This window comes from Natator depressus, chromosome 2 (genome assembly GCF_965152275.1).
Source record: "Natator depressus isolate rNatDep1 chromosome 2, rNatDep2.hap1, whole genome shotgun sequence".
Taxonomy (NCBI): domain Eukaryota; kingdom Metazoa; phylum Chordata; order Testudines; family Cheloniidae; genus Natator; species Natator depressus.
In genome coordinates this window covers 162853882-162868624 of record NC_134235.1, presented here as the reverse complement: position 1 = coordinate 162868624, position 14743 = coordinate 162853882, and the positions used below count along the sequence as shown (strand labels likewise).

Genomic DNA, 14743 nt, shown 5'->3' with positions numbered 1-14743 from the left:
ATCAGGTGGCCTCCTGGCCCCAGAAAGAGACAAAGGACAGAGGAGGAGCTGGAGGGGGTTGTAGTTTGGAGCTGGCTGGGGAAACAGAGGAAGGTCCAGTGCTTGTGTCTGGGCTCCCTACCCCACAAGATGGACCTGACTGCGGGGTCCTGTTTTCCATACCTACAAGCTCTGCTTTGACTGTGTTCCTTTCATCTAATAAACTTACTGTTTTATTGGCTGGCTGAGAGTCATGGTGAATCACAGGAAGTGGGGGGTGCAGGACCCTGACTCCCCCCACACTCCGTGACATCCAGCAGCAGCAGCAGGACAGGTTCTCTTCCAGCCCTCTGGGGTGGGTGTTGGGAGTGGGAGGAGCGGAAGCTAATGTGGTTACTCCTATAACCAGACTTTTAGTTTCCAGTCAGCACTGCTAACCGGACACCCAGGTCCCATTTTCTACTGGAGTTTCCAGTCTAAAACTGGATACCTGGCAACAGGGATTCTAGAAAAGCCTGACGGGGGTAGGAGGGGCAAGCATTCTTTTTAAAAGTGAGAGTGCTAAGCCTTGAGCCTTAAGCTGTGGGAAGTAAGGGGTGGGTGGGCTAGGGAGTGGAGAGGAGCAAATGGGCAGGGCCATGTCTGCTGTACTGCCCAGCTAGGCTGGAGAGTGTGGGGATCAGCTGACACAGTATCCCTAACCCAGGTGATGTTACAGCCAGTGGTGGATTTAGAGTTAGTGGGGGCCCCTGGCCCTGTGCTCAGGTTCATTTTTGGGGCCCCTCCTTGGAACCCAGCCAAGAAAAAGAACATTCTCTCTTATCTGCCCCTGCCCGCATTTTTCATTCCTTTTTTCTTCATCCTCCTCCTATAAGTAATAGCAAGTAAATGAAAATAAAGTGAAGTACCTTGATTGTTCTTGTAGTCTAACTTATTTTTCCACAGACCACTTGAAAATTGAAGAGGGTCTCAACAGACCACTGAATGATCTTTCCAAATATTGTAAAAAAACATTGGGATGCGGGTCTGGCCAGGAGATAGGGTGAGGGAGGGGACTCAGGGTTGGGGCAGGAGGTTGGGGTGTGGAGTGCTTACCTGGAGCAGCTCCTGTTTGGTTCGAGGGGTGCAGGAGCTCCCTTTTGATGCTCAGGATTGGGGTGAGAATGGGGGGGGTTCAGGAGTCAGAGCATGGTGGAGGCTGGGTATGTGTTGGGGGTGCAGGAGTCAAGGCAGGGGGCTGGAGGTGTGGGGGGGCAGGAGTCAGGGCAGGGGGCTGGGGGACTGTGAGGTGGTGCAGGGGGCTAAGGGGTGTGGGGGGTGCAGGAGTCAGGGCAGGGGGGTGGGGAGGTGTGTGGGGGGGTGCAGGAGTCAGGGTGGGCAGAGGGCTGGGGTTGTGGGGGTGCTCATGGCAGGGAGGCAGAGGGGATATGCCCCAATTCCAGCCCCTTCGCCAAGGTCCTGCCCCCTCTTCTCCTCCGCAGAGCGGAGCAGCGAGCATGCTGAGGCTCTGCTCTTCCCTCTCCCTCCTGCTGGCAAACAGCTGATCCGCGGCAAGGAGGAGAGGGAACATAGCACGTTGGGGGAAGAGGCAGGGGAGGAGTTTGGCTACCAGCAGGGTCCGGCAGCACAAAGCTTCTGCCCCCACAGGGGTGGGCGGAGAAGAGCGGGCCAGGCTGGGGGCCTTTTGGATCATGGGCATGGTGCCAGTGGTGCCATGGTAAATCTGGTACTGCTGGGCCCTGGGAAAAAGTTGGCACCTCCCTTTGTAAATCAACAAGGAATCAAAACAAGAAAGAGCCATTCTTTGGGCATCTTAACAAAAATGAGCAATTATTCAATTGAGCTGGTATGGGGTCAGCCTGAACAGATATGAGTTGCGCTTGTATCTAAATCCACAGGGTGTGCTTAGGAAAAGTGACTGTGTAAAAATGGCATCATCAGACTTAGCAGATTTATAGAGCCCTGGAAGTCTGCGGATATCTGCTTTATATCCGCGGATCATTTTTGCAGATTGCGGATCAGATGTGGATACAAATTTTGTATCTGTGCGTGGCTCTACAGGTTTACTCTCTAAACTGGGGATAGAGCAATACTTTTGTCACTGAAGACCAATGATAAGTTTTAATTGCTTTTTATTCTTAGTAGAGCCAACACAACAAGGATTGAGTGAGTTGTGAATTCTGTTCCATCTTATGCATCATCAACAGATTCTCTATTAAATTCCAACTATTTGCAGCTACGTAAAGCCAGTGTACATGAGAGAACATTCAGGGCCTGTTTGTTCAATCACATCTCCAAGTGTCTCCTAACAGAATAATAAACTAAAGTTTTAAGTCAGTATTTTCAAAGTTGGGTGCCTAAAGTTGGGCCCCTAAATCTGTGTTTAAGACACCCAATTAAAAATGTCTTGATTTTTGAAGGTGCTGAACACTTGCATTTAAATCAATTGGGAGTTGGGGGTACTAAACACCTCTGAAAGTTAGGCTGCTTTTTTTAGATTCCCTAAATATAACTTTCCAACCTAACATTAGGAAATCAAGTTTGAAAACTTTGGCTTCAGCCTTTAATGGATCATTGCCATTACTCCTAAAATAAGTTACAGTAAAAACAACTGGTGAAACTCTAGAGCAGTGTTTCCCAAACTTGGGATGCCGCTTGTTCAGGGAAAGGCCCTGGCGGGCCGGGTCGGTTTGTTTACCTGCCGCGTCCGCAAGTTCGGCCGATCGCTGCTCCCTCTGGCCGCGGTTCGCTGTGCCCGGCCAATGGGGGCTGTGGGAAGCGGCGGCCAGTACCTCCCTCGGCCCGCGCCGCTTCCCACAGCCCCCATTGGCTGGGCACAGCGAACCGCGGCCAGAGGGAGCCGCAATCGGCCGAACCTGCGGACGCGGCAGGTAAACAAACCGACCCGGCCCGCCAGGGGCTTTCCCTGCACAAGCGGCGTTCCAAGTTTGGGAAACACTGCTCTAGAGAAAAGCAATATTTTACAGAGCAGATAATGTTAGTGCCAGTGATCAATAGAATTTATTTACTCCTAGTAATAATATTTTTCTTTTGTATGTTTAATAACTCATATCAGTTAAATCTGTTTTTATTCTGTTCCTATTATCTAAATGTCAATTTTGTAGTTTACTTTAAAAAGTACTGATACAAAAATACTAAATAATTCTTGGGAAAATTAAAAACATTTTATTTGTGTGTCCGTGGAATAAATAGTTGTACTCTTATTTAGAGATATCAACTGTGTTTCCTCAAGGGATCAGATTATTATGATATACACAATTACAAGTTTCATTGTGTGCTAGTGTTCCACCATTGCCAAGCAACCAAGAGACTCTTTGCTCATTTGACAGCTTCATTCTTTCTCTGACTGGATCACTCACTGCTTTTCAGGGAAGAATTCACCATTTGAACTCCTGTCCTGGCTTTTATGGTTTCTGTTCAGTAATTTTTTGGAGGAGGATCTCTAGTTTTACTGTGGTTTGTTGGACAGGATTTCAGAAAGTCCAAGAAATAGAAGAGAGCGGAGTCTTTTTAATTTACTCTCAGATAAAACAATAAAAGAAAATGACCCTGGTTTCTCAGGGAACTGAAAGGCAGGTAAATGCCTTTAAAAGCTCCAGTCGGTCAGCTGAGCCACTTCACAAGATGGATCACGATCAGTATCGAAGCCTGTTAAAGAAAATGTACATGCCTTTAGTGAGAGGACCTGATGACAAACATGATTTTGCCAGTTTCCAAGAGAAAGACAGTAATTCTTTTCTTAAATTCAATCCTTACAGCCCTCCTGTGGGGCCAGATTACCCTTTATTCCCACACCGGGACAATGTGCCTTTAGCTGATCCCTGCTCAGGATTCATGAGCCCAGGAGCTGATGCTGATTTGCAGCCCTGCTGTGGCAGAACCATTGAGTCCCTGGTGGATTACAGTGATGTGAAACCTCACCAGCGGGTCCCCATCCCAGAAAAGAGTGCACAGACTTCACACACAAAGCACGTCATCTTGTTGGAGGAGGTGAGCCAGGACAGACGGTGGAACTCCAGAGCAGTGTCAGATGCTTCTATCAGGGCAAGACTTGGAGGTAAAGCAAATTATTGTTATGTATTATTTGTTAATCACCAAAAAAGGATGGTACTGTACAAGACACAAGTAAAGACAGTCTTCTCCCCAAAGAGCTTACAAACTATGAATTTAGCAAAATATGTTTGCACTGGATGCTTCCACTGAAACCAGCAACTGGAAAGAAGTAGAATAGTTGGATGATTAATTGATTTAGCTGAAAGCATCAACCAGGTGCCAAAATAGCAAATTGTAGCATACATTGACAGAGCAGAGGTCTTTGGAAATAATTGATGTTTAAAAGAATTCAAATTCTGTAAACAAAGAAGTAAAAAAGAATAACTAAAATGAGTCTCTACTGTAATGCGAGCTGATAGAGCAGATTATTTTGGAGAGTAAGGAAATCACCCTGTACACTTCTGTGGCATTTTAATGTTTTCTGGCTGATAGTGTTAAGTGATTCATATTTAGGACCTGTTCAACATCTATCTCCTTGGATGGGTCATTACACAAAGTAAAACTATTTCCCCATGCTTATTCCTCTCCCCGCCCCCTTCCTCAGACCTTCTTGTCAACTGCTGGAAATGGCCGACCTTATTATCACTACAAAAGGTTTTTTCCGCCCCCCCCCCCCCCGCGCTCTCCTGATGGTAATAGCTCACCTTACCTGATCACTCTCTTTACAGTGTGCATGGTAATACCCATTGTTTCATGTTCTCTGTGTATATAAATCTCCCCACTGTATTTTCCATTGAATGCATCCGATGAAGTGAGCTGTAGCTCACGAAAGCTTATGCTCAAATAAATTTGTTAGTCTCTAAGGTGCCACAAATACTCCTTTTCTTTTTGCATAAAATCTCTGAGTGCCACAAATTGTTGCAGTGTTCTTAATGTCTGGTTTGTGTCTCTTAGAACTTTTCACTTTAAACCTGAAACTTTAGGCATACTATGACCCTAAAAGAAATATTATTTTTTTAAGATAGAAATTTGAAAGAGAAACATAGCCTTTATAGGGCTCTCAGCCCTTTGTTGTTGTTCTGATTTACCACTCAGACTCAATTTTTTAAAGTTTTTACTCTTTTAATATTTCTTTTTTTATATATAGTTGTAAACTAGAACTTTGCAGGGGTCAAAGACTGGTAAAATGCTGGACTGCTGCTAGTTATGGAGAAGTGAAGGAAGGTTGGAGACACAGAACTCCATGGAGGAGTTATGATTATAGCCTCTCTAGCAGGCAGACAGCAGACTTTGCAGCTGGAGATGATTTCGAAGGGATAGAGAATAAATCTAGAACTCTCTGTGGCAAAGTCAGTCATTCAATTCTCAGTCAGAGTAGTGACCTGAAATAGAGGATAGATCTGTGATGCAGGCACAGATCATCAGGGGCTTTTCTTCAGACACCCAGTAGGGCCCAAGCTTTTTTCTTGCTTGAAGTCCAGCAAATCCCATTAATATCAATGGGGCCAGGAATTCACCCTTAGAGTCTAGTTTAGGAAAAAAATCTGTATACACCGCAGAGATCCAAGAACACAGAGAACTCCAGCACCAGTTTTTAAGGGAGGCTGGACAAAGGTTTTGCAAACCTAGTTTTTATATTTAGAAGTTTACCTGTGGTGTTGGGGTGGCAGCTGGGAATATACAAATGTAGTTGGCATGTAAGAAGTGGTGAGATTATAAACTGGTCCTGCTATGTTTCAACAGGATAGCAAAAGCAAATTCCTCATTTTAGCCTCACAGTCCAAAGACCCATCAAGCAAGCCCTGGTCAGCTCAGCATGTGATGAGTTAAGATTGGTAAATTTTACGAATTTAGGTCCAGAGACATTCCACAGCTTGGCTATTTGGAGAATGCCTGCTGAAAAAGATGATTCTTGCATTATGACCTGGAGGTTGTCAGACATGGGTTTTTGCTGTTCTCTAGCAGTAAGACGTTCTACCGCCAAGGGATCCTCACAAAGAACACCATTTTTAATTCCTTGTGTGTTCTGGCCTGGTTTTGTATGACAGTCTGTATCCCTATGTCCACCCATTTTTCAAGACTATGATACATTTTGTACAAACTATGTTTTGTAAGGTATCATCTGAAAACTCATGATATGCTGATCATTATTGTCCTGGTGGACAGTGAGAGTCTGGCTACCTGGGCACGGTGGCTCGCTCCCCACTGCAAAGTACACTTACCCAGAGAGGGGGACTCTATCACAGCCCTCTGTGATCTGTAAGCACAGCTGTGGAGTTGGCAGGGGAGGTGAATGTAAGCCACCTTCCCAGTTTCCAGATTTCAAGGCAACTGGAGGAGTAACTTAACCTAAGGGCTTCTCTTAAGTGCATGCTGTTTCTGGCCCTAGCATGCCTCCAGCAGTAGTTTGCTCATTGCGCTTAGGTTAGTAATAAGCCCATTGGGCTCGCCTGTAGTGTTCCCTTTCTCTCAGTCATATGAAACTGGAATTTCAGTCTCAGTCCCCTGTAGGGCTCACTTAAGGTCCCTTCACACTGCTTAGTGTGTCCCAAGGATCTAGCCCTAAGTGTATAAGAAGAAGAAGAAGCTGGAGAAGAAGAACCTGGAGAAGCTCAGGTTCAGGAAACCTTGTTGGATCCAGTTGTAAAGTGTTATTCAGTTGCATATGCCTGAGACAGCTGTGTGGCTGGCAGGAACACCCGTCTCCATTCAACCACCAGGAATCTGGATCAGTGTTTTGGAGGTTGGGGTAAAATACCTTCTGTTCACAGAAATCGGAAAGACAGCTGGAGATGGTCTGGTAGGGAGCATCTGTGACCCCTTTCCCCCCTTGAATCTGAGGCACCCCTAGGAATTGGGGCGGGGGAGGGAACAACCCCCTCAAGAAGATGGGAGAGAGTAAGGGAACACTAGATGCAAGCGTTAGATCTTGTTACTGACCCCATCTGTGAGCACTGAGCACCCTATTCCTGCTGCTGTAGAGCTGACTGTGGCCCGCTACACTCCCCACCCAGTAGGCCTTTGATCTGCCACTGGGAGGGAGGGAGGGAGAGAGAGGAGTTCTTCCCACCCCCGAAAACCTCTCTCCAGGCTTATCTGGGTAGATACCCCACACTTGGGTGTGAGGTAGACTCAAAGGACCCACCGTCCCTTCCCCGCCTCCCAAAGAGCAGGTGGAAAGGAAGCACTAACCCCACTGGCTCTGCCCTGTGCAATGATGTAGATATCTACCCGGATGAGGTGTATACCTGCAGTTAAGAAGAAAAGGAATCGGGGACAATCAGAGGCAAAAATGTAAACAAAACCGAAAAAGCCCCAAAACATAAAATGAAAACATTTTTTTTAAAAGATCAAGCCTGGTCAATCACTCACCAAATTACCATAGATTACATATTTCAGAGTAACAGCCGTGTTAGTCTGTATTCGCAAAAAGAAAAGGAGTACTTGTGGCACCTTAGAGACTAACCAATTTATTTGAGCATGAGCTTTCGTGAGCTACAGCTCACTTCATCGGATGCATACTGTGGAAGCTGCAGAAGACATTATATACACACAGAGACCATGAAACAATACCTCCTCCCACCCCACTCTCCTGCTGGTAATAGCTTATCTAAAGTGATCATCAAGTTGGGCCATTTCCAGCACAAATCCAGGTTTTCTCACCCTCCGCCCCCCCACACACAAACTCACTCTCCTGCTGGTAATAGCCCATCCAAAGTGACCACTCTCTTCACAATGTGTATGATAATCAAGGTGGGCCATTTCCTGGATTTGTGCAGGAAATGGCCCAACTTGATGATCACTTTAGATAAGCTATTACCAGCAGGAGAGTGGGGTGGGAGGAGGTATTGTTTCATGGTCTCTGTGTGTATATAATGTCTTCTGCAGCTTCCACAGTATGCATCCGATGAAGTGAGCTGTAGCTCACAAAAGCTCATGCTCAAATAAATTGGTTAGTCTCTAAGGTGCCACAAGTACTCCTTTTCTTCATGGATTACATAGTTCACAGTCATTACCTTGTACTGCAGTATAAACAGAGTTAACCAATAATTGAAAAATGCCAGCTGGTACTAACCAAAATAAATGCTCTTAGCAACATATGTTCTTAAATAATTATGAAGCATGCATTGAAATGTGTAATAGTGTTCCTGCTAATCCTGTAAGTAGCTCATCAAGAAAGTACCACATAAAAATCCAGAGTAATCCCTTGAGGATCCTGTGCTATTAGTAAAACGAATTGTATTTCCTCAAGGGATTTGATTATTATGATTTACAGTTACATATTTCATTGTGTGATACTTTTTCACTGGTATCAAGTAACAGAGAAATTCTTTGCATCTTCAGCAGCCCCAGTCCTTCCCTGTTGCTACTCCTATCATGAAAGTCTTTACAAATTAAACTACCTTTTTTTATTTTTACGTTTCTCTGAAATCATTTTTCAGTGGCTGATCTGTAGCTTCAATTTGTTGGATAGAAGTAGAGATAGGTGGAGAACAGCCATGGGGTATATTTATTTTCAGTTATATCAAGCAGTACAGTACAGTTTACACAGAGATAAAAAAATAAAACACATTGCTGCTTGATTAAATGATTTAGCTCTAGGGCTTCAATCACTTCAACAAGGCAGGATGTGAACAGCATTACCTGCTGTTAGGGTCTGATCCTGCTCCCTTTAAAATCAATACCAACAATCCCATTGACTTCAGTGGATGTCCAGTACGGTGCATCACTTTCACGAGAGGATCGCACTGTTGCCAACTCTTGTAACTTTGTGACTCTCGCAATATTAGTTGTTTTTCATAAAGCCTCAGCTCCTGGTTTTATGTGATTACATAAGAACCACAACTTTCACTTAAAAAAATAACAAACAACAAGCTCAATTATTTATTTCTCGTAGTTGTGCAGAAAATCTTGAAATTGTGACTCAAATGCACCTTAAAGAGGTTCAGGCTCAGAAAACGTAAGACAAATAAAATGGACCCAAAATGTATTATACATATCATTGATCCCTGCAATGTGATGGGTGAAGGCCTACTTCAAATAGCAAATAGGATCATTAAGTTCTTGGTAAATAAAAGTGTTGTTGCAACCAAGCCACTGAGTTCCCAATGTGGTCCAGAGAGGCCAGACCATACCATCTTCAATCCTGTGGGATAAGCAAGACCAGGAGGGACATTGGGAACTCCAGACACTTGAGCTCTGGACTAGAATTACTACAAGTATGCTGAATCTCTCCACAGAAACTAGAGAGAGAGAGAAAAAAAAAAAACAGTCAGAAGATTAATTATCCCAACAGCAAAAACCAGATGTGAAAATAGCAAATTATAAGATACTGCAGAGATCTCTGAAAATGTGTGTTCAATTAGTAAAGCAAATGTAAAATTAGAACTACCTGTGTCTTCTGTATAAAACGTGTGGCAGCACAGCTGTCATATTTACTTTATATGTACAGCATGAGGAATAATGTTCACAGCCTTTGAATCCAAATCTACATTCTTTAACCAAAGAGCTGAAGGAACAATGTTTTGGCATAACCAGTAGACAGTGCCTATATGTGTATATAAGCAGGTCTGCTTCTCTGCAGTAGAGGGCAGTAGTACGTACACATACATACCAATTAATTACAGCATTACAGGAATAAAACTATTCATAGCAAGGTTCCCACATGAGTGTGTTGAGTTTACCTGGTCCCAACTAGCCTTGAAATTCACAACACACTGAGGCAAATGGGGATGACTTTCACTGTGCTGTAGTAATGTCCAAATGGGATGTTGCTGTGCAGCAAGCTGGAGTGTTGCAGATTCATACCCTAGCTTGCTGCGCAATAGCTCACTATATAGATAACTTCCTAGTGAAGTTTTACCATAATTACTGATTTGGATATTTTTCCTGTGTACGTTAAATAAGATAGCTTCATTTTCATTGATGATACATTGCATTTTGTTAAGTAGGGCCAAATCACAGCAGATGAAATGCTAATTATTGTTTCTTTCAGCTGCCTTTTACTTGAATGACTTTTGCTGAAGGTCTGTAAGTAACTCTCTCTATAGAGTCAGGAATGGGTAAATATATATGGATGTACTGTATTATAATCTTTATGGTAATGTCCAAACTATTTCATTTCATTTGTTTAATTTCTGTTAAAGAAATTAAGTACAGTTGTAGAATGAATAGCACAATACCAAGTCTTTTCTTTCAGGTTGGACAAGTCCAATGAAAGTTACTCCTGCTTCATCTAAACAAAGAGATTCTTTTCAAATTCATAGCTTTGCATTTCATGTGGACCCAAAACTTAAGGTAGTGTGTCTAGTACTGTTTGTTTCAATGATTATACAAGCCTGGATGACAGAACAGACTTTTAAATCATGTATCTGAAAACTTCCAGTCTTCAGAGGTACCGCAGTCAATGATCAACTTTTGCCAACATTTACCATGCAGTGGTGTAATCTAGGATTCCACATTCTTTTCCTGGTCTAATTACAGATAAATAAGCATAATATTTCAGATAACTGTATAGTACCTGTTGACATACTCACTTTGTAATATTGACCACTGCCCCTGATTTTTAAAAAATCTTCTTTTATCACAAACCATGAATGAATGCTTAAAAGTAAGATTAATACGGGTGAGATGATTTCATCAACTACATGCAGCCCTGATCCTTGACTGAGGTTTCTAAGTGCTGCTATAAGCTAAATAATAATAATATACAGAAGGCATATATATACCTACATGCCCACACCACACACAGAGCTGATGCAGATTTCCAGAATTTACATAATGTGATACAATTGAAATTAAAATAAGCATACCCTGTTTATATCAGTTACTTCCCCTTTAGTCTTTTGCTTCAAACAGTTAACTTCCAACAGTACAATTCTATAGTGAAAAGTCTAGTGGTCCTTCATCCTTCCACATCAAGGCCCTGATCTTATTTAAAATCAATGAGACTACTGTCATGCTTATAGTTACACAATGCTTAAGTAGTTTGCTGGATTGTTGCCCAAGAACATAATTTTTTCTGGTAACACCCAGCATACACTATAATAGGCATGTGTCAGGAGCTGCGAAAGGTAAGTTTGCACTGCCATTCCCAAAGAACATTAGAAGTGGAGTCAGCTGGTACATTTCAGATGATTAAAGAGGTGAGCTGACTGAGAACCAGAAATATCAATAAAACACAGAGGAAGTAGAGCCAAATAAAGAGGCATCTTGCATAGCCTTGTGTGGTGGAAGTGGGATAGTTTGTGAAGAATGTGAAACTGCCTGTTTCACATTCTGATATTAGAGGAGATTAAACATTTTACAGGAAGAGACCATAAATCCCATTCAGCTCATCTTTTTAAAAAAAAAGTTCAGAATTTTATGAGTGTTCATGGAGTTCCCAAAACTAATTTGGGCATCCTGTCATATGCTATCTCTCATATTATGTTCTCTCTAGAAATCAAGTGATCCTCCTTCTGAAAGTTGGCGAGAAGAAAAAGCGAGGGACTATTTCTACATCTCAAGTACCCAAAAGTGAGCAACTGTTTCTATCAAGAAGAGATTTTTTTGTTACTACCTTTGCAGAGGGCATGGGGAAGGAGTGCAGGGGGCTAGTGCCACGAGGGAGTGCAGGGGCTAGGGGAGAAGGGCACACATCCGGGATTTAAGGGCAGCTTCTGGGATCTCCGTTCCTTGCTGTGTCATTTTCATGTCAGGAGCTGATGTGCTCCTCTGGGACACTGGCATCACATTAAGGGAGAAGCTGAAATTCCATTGGGGTGCTGTGTCAATAAAAAGTATTCAGTGCCCAAGCAAGCACAAGTTCATTTGAAAGAACCTCTTCATGCTCCTTTATGTGGTATCGGTGTCCCCCTTCTCAAAGACACACAAAAGGAGAATGCATATATATGTGTTATGAAGCGACGAGTGCCTAAAGTAGCAGAGGTTGCCCTACCTTACATCTTCTTCCCTGTCAGCTCTGTAGCCACAGAGAAGAACTTTAGTAAATATTAAAACCTACTTGTCGACAAGAGGGAATCAGTTTCTGAGGAAAACACTAACAGGCTAACCATAATGTATCACAATGGAGATGTCTGCCAGATATGGCAAAAATAATGACATTGACGTTTGTCACTTTATATTGCTACTCAGCAATAAACTATTGATTTGATAGTTTGAAATTATTTAATGAAATTTGAAATTAATTGAAGCATTCCTTCAGAATGTAGGAAGCTTGAAAGTACCGAGTTTAATTTAAAAGGCAACAATGACTGCTAAGGATGAACTATTTTATGTTTAGTGCATTATTTTTTTAAATTTTAATTATTCAAATATGAATTCAGTTAAATGATACTGTAATAGGCTCTTCTGTGGACTTCTTGTGTTACTGTTCAATAATGTTAGTTTAGTCATGTAACTGAGTGCTACTTTTAAAAGTGATTTAGAATGTGTTACTTTCACTGTATACTGTATATCTGCAGAATGTTTTGTTGAAATTGTAGGGGTTTCTTTTGTAAAATCAGTTTTTTCCTATTGCAATCCAATTCTGAACATTTTTGTGCATTTATAGGAAGGCTACTTAACTGTTGTCAATGTATCAAGCAATTTTGATTAAAAAAATATAAAGAAAGAACTATATTTTTAAATGGAAACAAAACACAATCAGAAAATAATAAATCTGAAAATCTACAATAATAAATTGGATTTCATAGGGCCTTACTTAAAAGAAGCATCCATTTTGGTCATAAATTTATAGCTCATCTTAGATGTGCTGGTACTAGAGGCTTTGCTGTCCCTTTCGCTAGCAGTTACTTAATCATATTATAAACTCTTTAATGTCTTCTAACCTTGTAAATAACTGTCCTCCCTAGAGTGAGGTTATTATCATTTTTGCTGAACATAATGGGCTAATAACAGGTTGCATATGTCTTTATTCTATGCTGAAAATCTAACACAAATGTTCCACAAATCCTGGCAGCCAGAACAGAATTCCATGGACCATGCTGATGGGATACACAGATGGGTTAGTATAATGTTGCTTGAAAAGAAGCAACATGGTATCCCAACTAGGACATGCTTCTTATCCATAGTATTCTCTGAAAAATGTAGCTAATGATGATTTACACTTACATGCACGTTTTAATCTGTGGATGTAAAGATGCATGACAAAGGTGGGCATAGAGTTCCTAAAAACTTACCCAAACACCTAGATCTGATTCTTTAGGAAATGTTCCAAGGCCTTCCTCTTTTAGAAAACCTTTCCATCATAAGTGATACAATTCAAACACCCCTTTTATGGCCAAACCTCTACTAATTCTCCAGGCCCCCCCCCCCAAAAAAAACAACAACAACAACAACAACAACCTAACCCAAGCAGAGTTTTGACACCAAAAAGAGAGATGTGCCAGAGATTCCATGAAATCCATTAGAGATTTTGCTATTGCTTTTTTTTACATGGAAAGTACTCATATACTATGGTGGTGGATGACAGTATAAAACCTTCAACAAAAAAACTTCAAAAACAGACTCCAACTAGAGACTGCTGAATTGGAATTAATTTGCAAACTGGATACAATTAACTTATGCTTGAATAAAGACTGGGAGTGGATGGGTCATTACACAAAGTAAAACTATTTCCCCATGTTTATTTCCCCCCCACCCCCCACTATTTCTCAGACGTTCTTGTCAACTGCTGGAAATGGCCCACCTTGATTATCAAAAGGTTCTCTCCCGCCCCCCGCCCAACTCTCCTGCTGGTAATAGCTCACCTTAAGTGATCACTCTCTTTACAGTGTGTATGGTAACACCCATTGTTTCATGTTCTCTGTGTATATAAATCTCCCCACTATATTTTCCACTGAATGCATCCGATGAAGTGAGCAGTAGCTCACGAAAGCTTATGCTCAAATAAATTTGTTAGTCTCTAAGGTGCCACAAGTACTCCTTTTCTTTTTAGTATAAAACCTTAAGATAGACAGGTACTTTTTTTTTTCAGAGAGGCACTGTGGCTTAATAGATGAGATTCTGCACTGTCATCTGAGACTTGTATTTACTCCCAAACTCTGCCACTGACTTCATCTGTAATCTTGGGCCACCTCTCTGGTCCTTATTTACTCTGTTTGCAAGATAACAAGATATGGTATTTGCCTCTTGTAAAGGAGGGGTGCGAAATGCGGAGCCTGCTAAGGGCATTCAGTGGAAGAGAAGATCTCCTGGATCCTAACTCAGTGCTCCTTCCCATAAACTAAGGGGTATTTTGGTAAAACACGTGTGGCCACTTTAACTAGCTTTAGCGGCTCACAGTATGCTAAAAATTCCTCTCCCAGGAGGCAAGTCTTTGTCATTCATTCTCTTTCACTGAGCAGCAAGAAAAAAATCACTCTTTCTCTGCAGTTTCTGAAATATGTTCTCATGTGCAGATCCAATATAATGTTATCAGACTATTAGGAGATTGCATTACGAAATCTAATCCTCACATGCAAAGTACATTTTAATCCCCTAGTTATACATGTCACACCATGCATCACTTCTAATGATTGTTTTAAATATGTTCCTTTTCTTCTTCTTTTTTTTATTAATGGTCTAGAGCTTATGAAGAAGTTCCTTGGGATAAGATATTACCATCCAAAATCCCACAGCTAGAATCAACAGTAGAAGTGATGGCTGATCCCATCTCCCAGTGTTTTACACTAAAGAGATACAACCCTGCGCCAGAAATAAGCCAAGTCAGTGAACTTTTTTTTAAAATGACAGTTTATGGTTTTTG

At 41.9% G+C, this 14743-nt stretch overlaps 1 protein-coding gene across 1 annotated transcript in view; it reads left to right on the top strand.

Annotated features, from left to right (window-relative positions):
- Positions 1–3543: 3543 nt before the first annotated feature.
- SPMIP7 (sperm microtubule inner protein 7) overlaps positions 3544–14743 on the top strand; it is a 35348-nt gene continuing 24148 nt past the window's right edge. Inside the window, exons 1-4 of the mRNA XM_074943221.1 lie at positions 3544–4057; positions 10193–10290; positions 11435–11511; positions 14564–14702. Of these exons, the coding sequence (XP_074799322.1) occupies positions 3544–4057; positions 10193–10290; positions 11435–11511; positions 14564–14702 (828 nt within the window). The remainder of the gene's footprint in view (positions 4058–10192; positions 10291–11434; positions 11512–14563; positions 14703–14743) is intronic.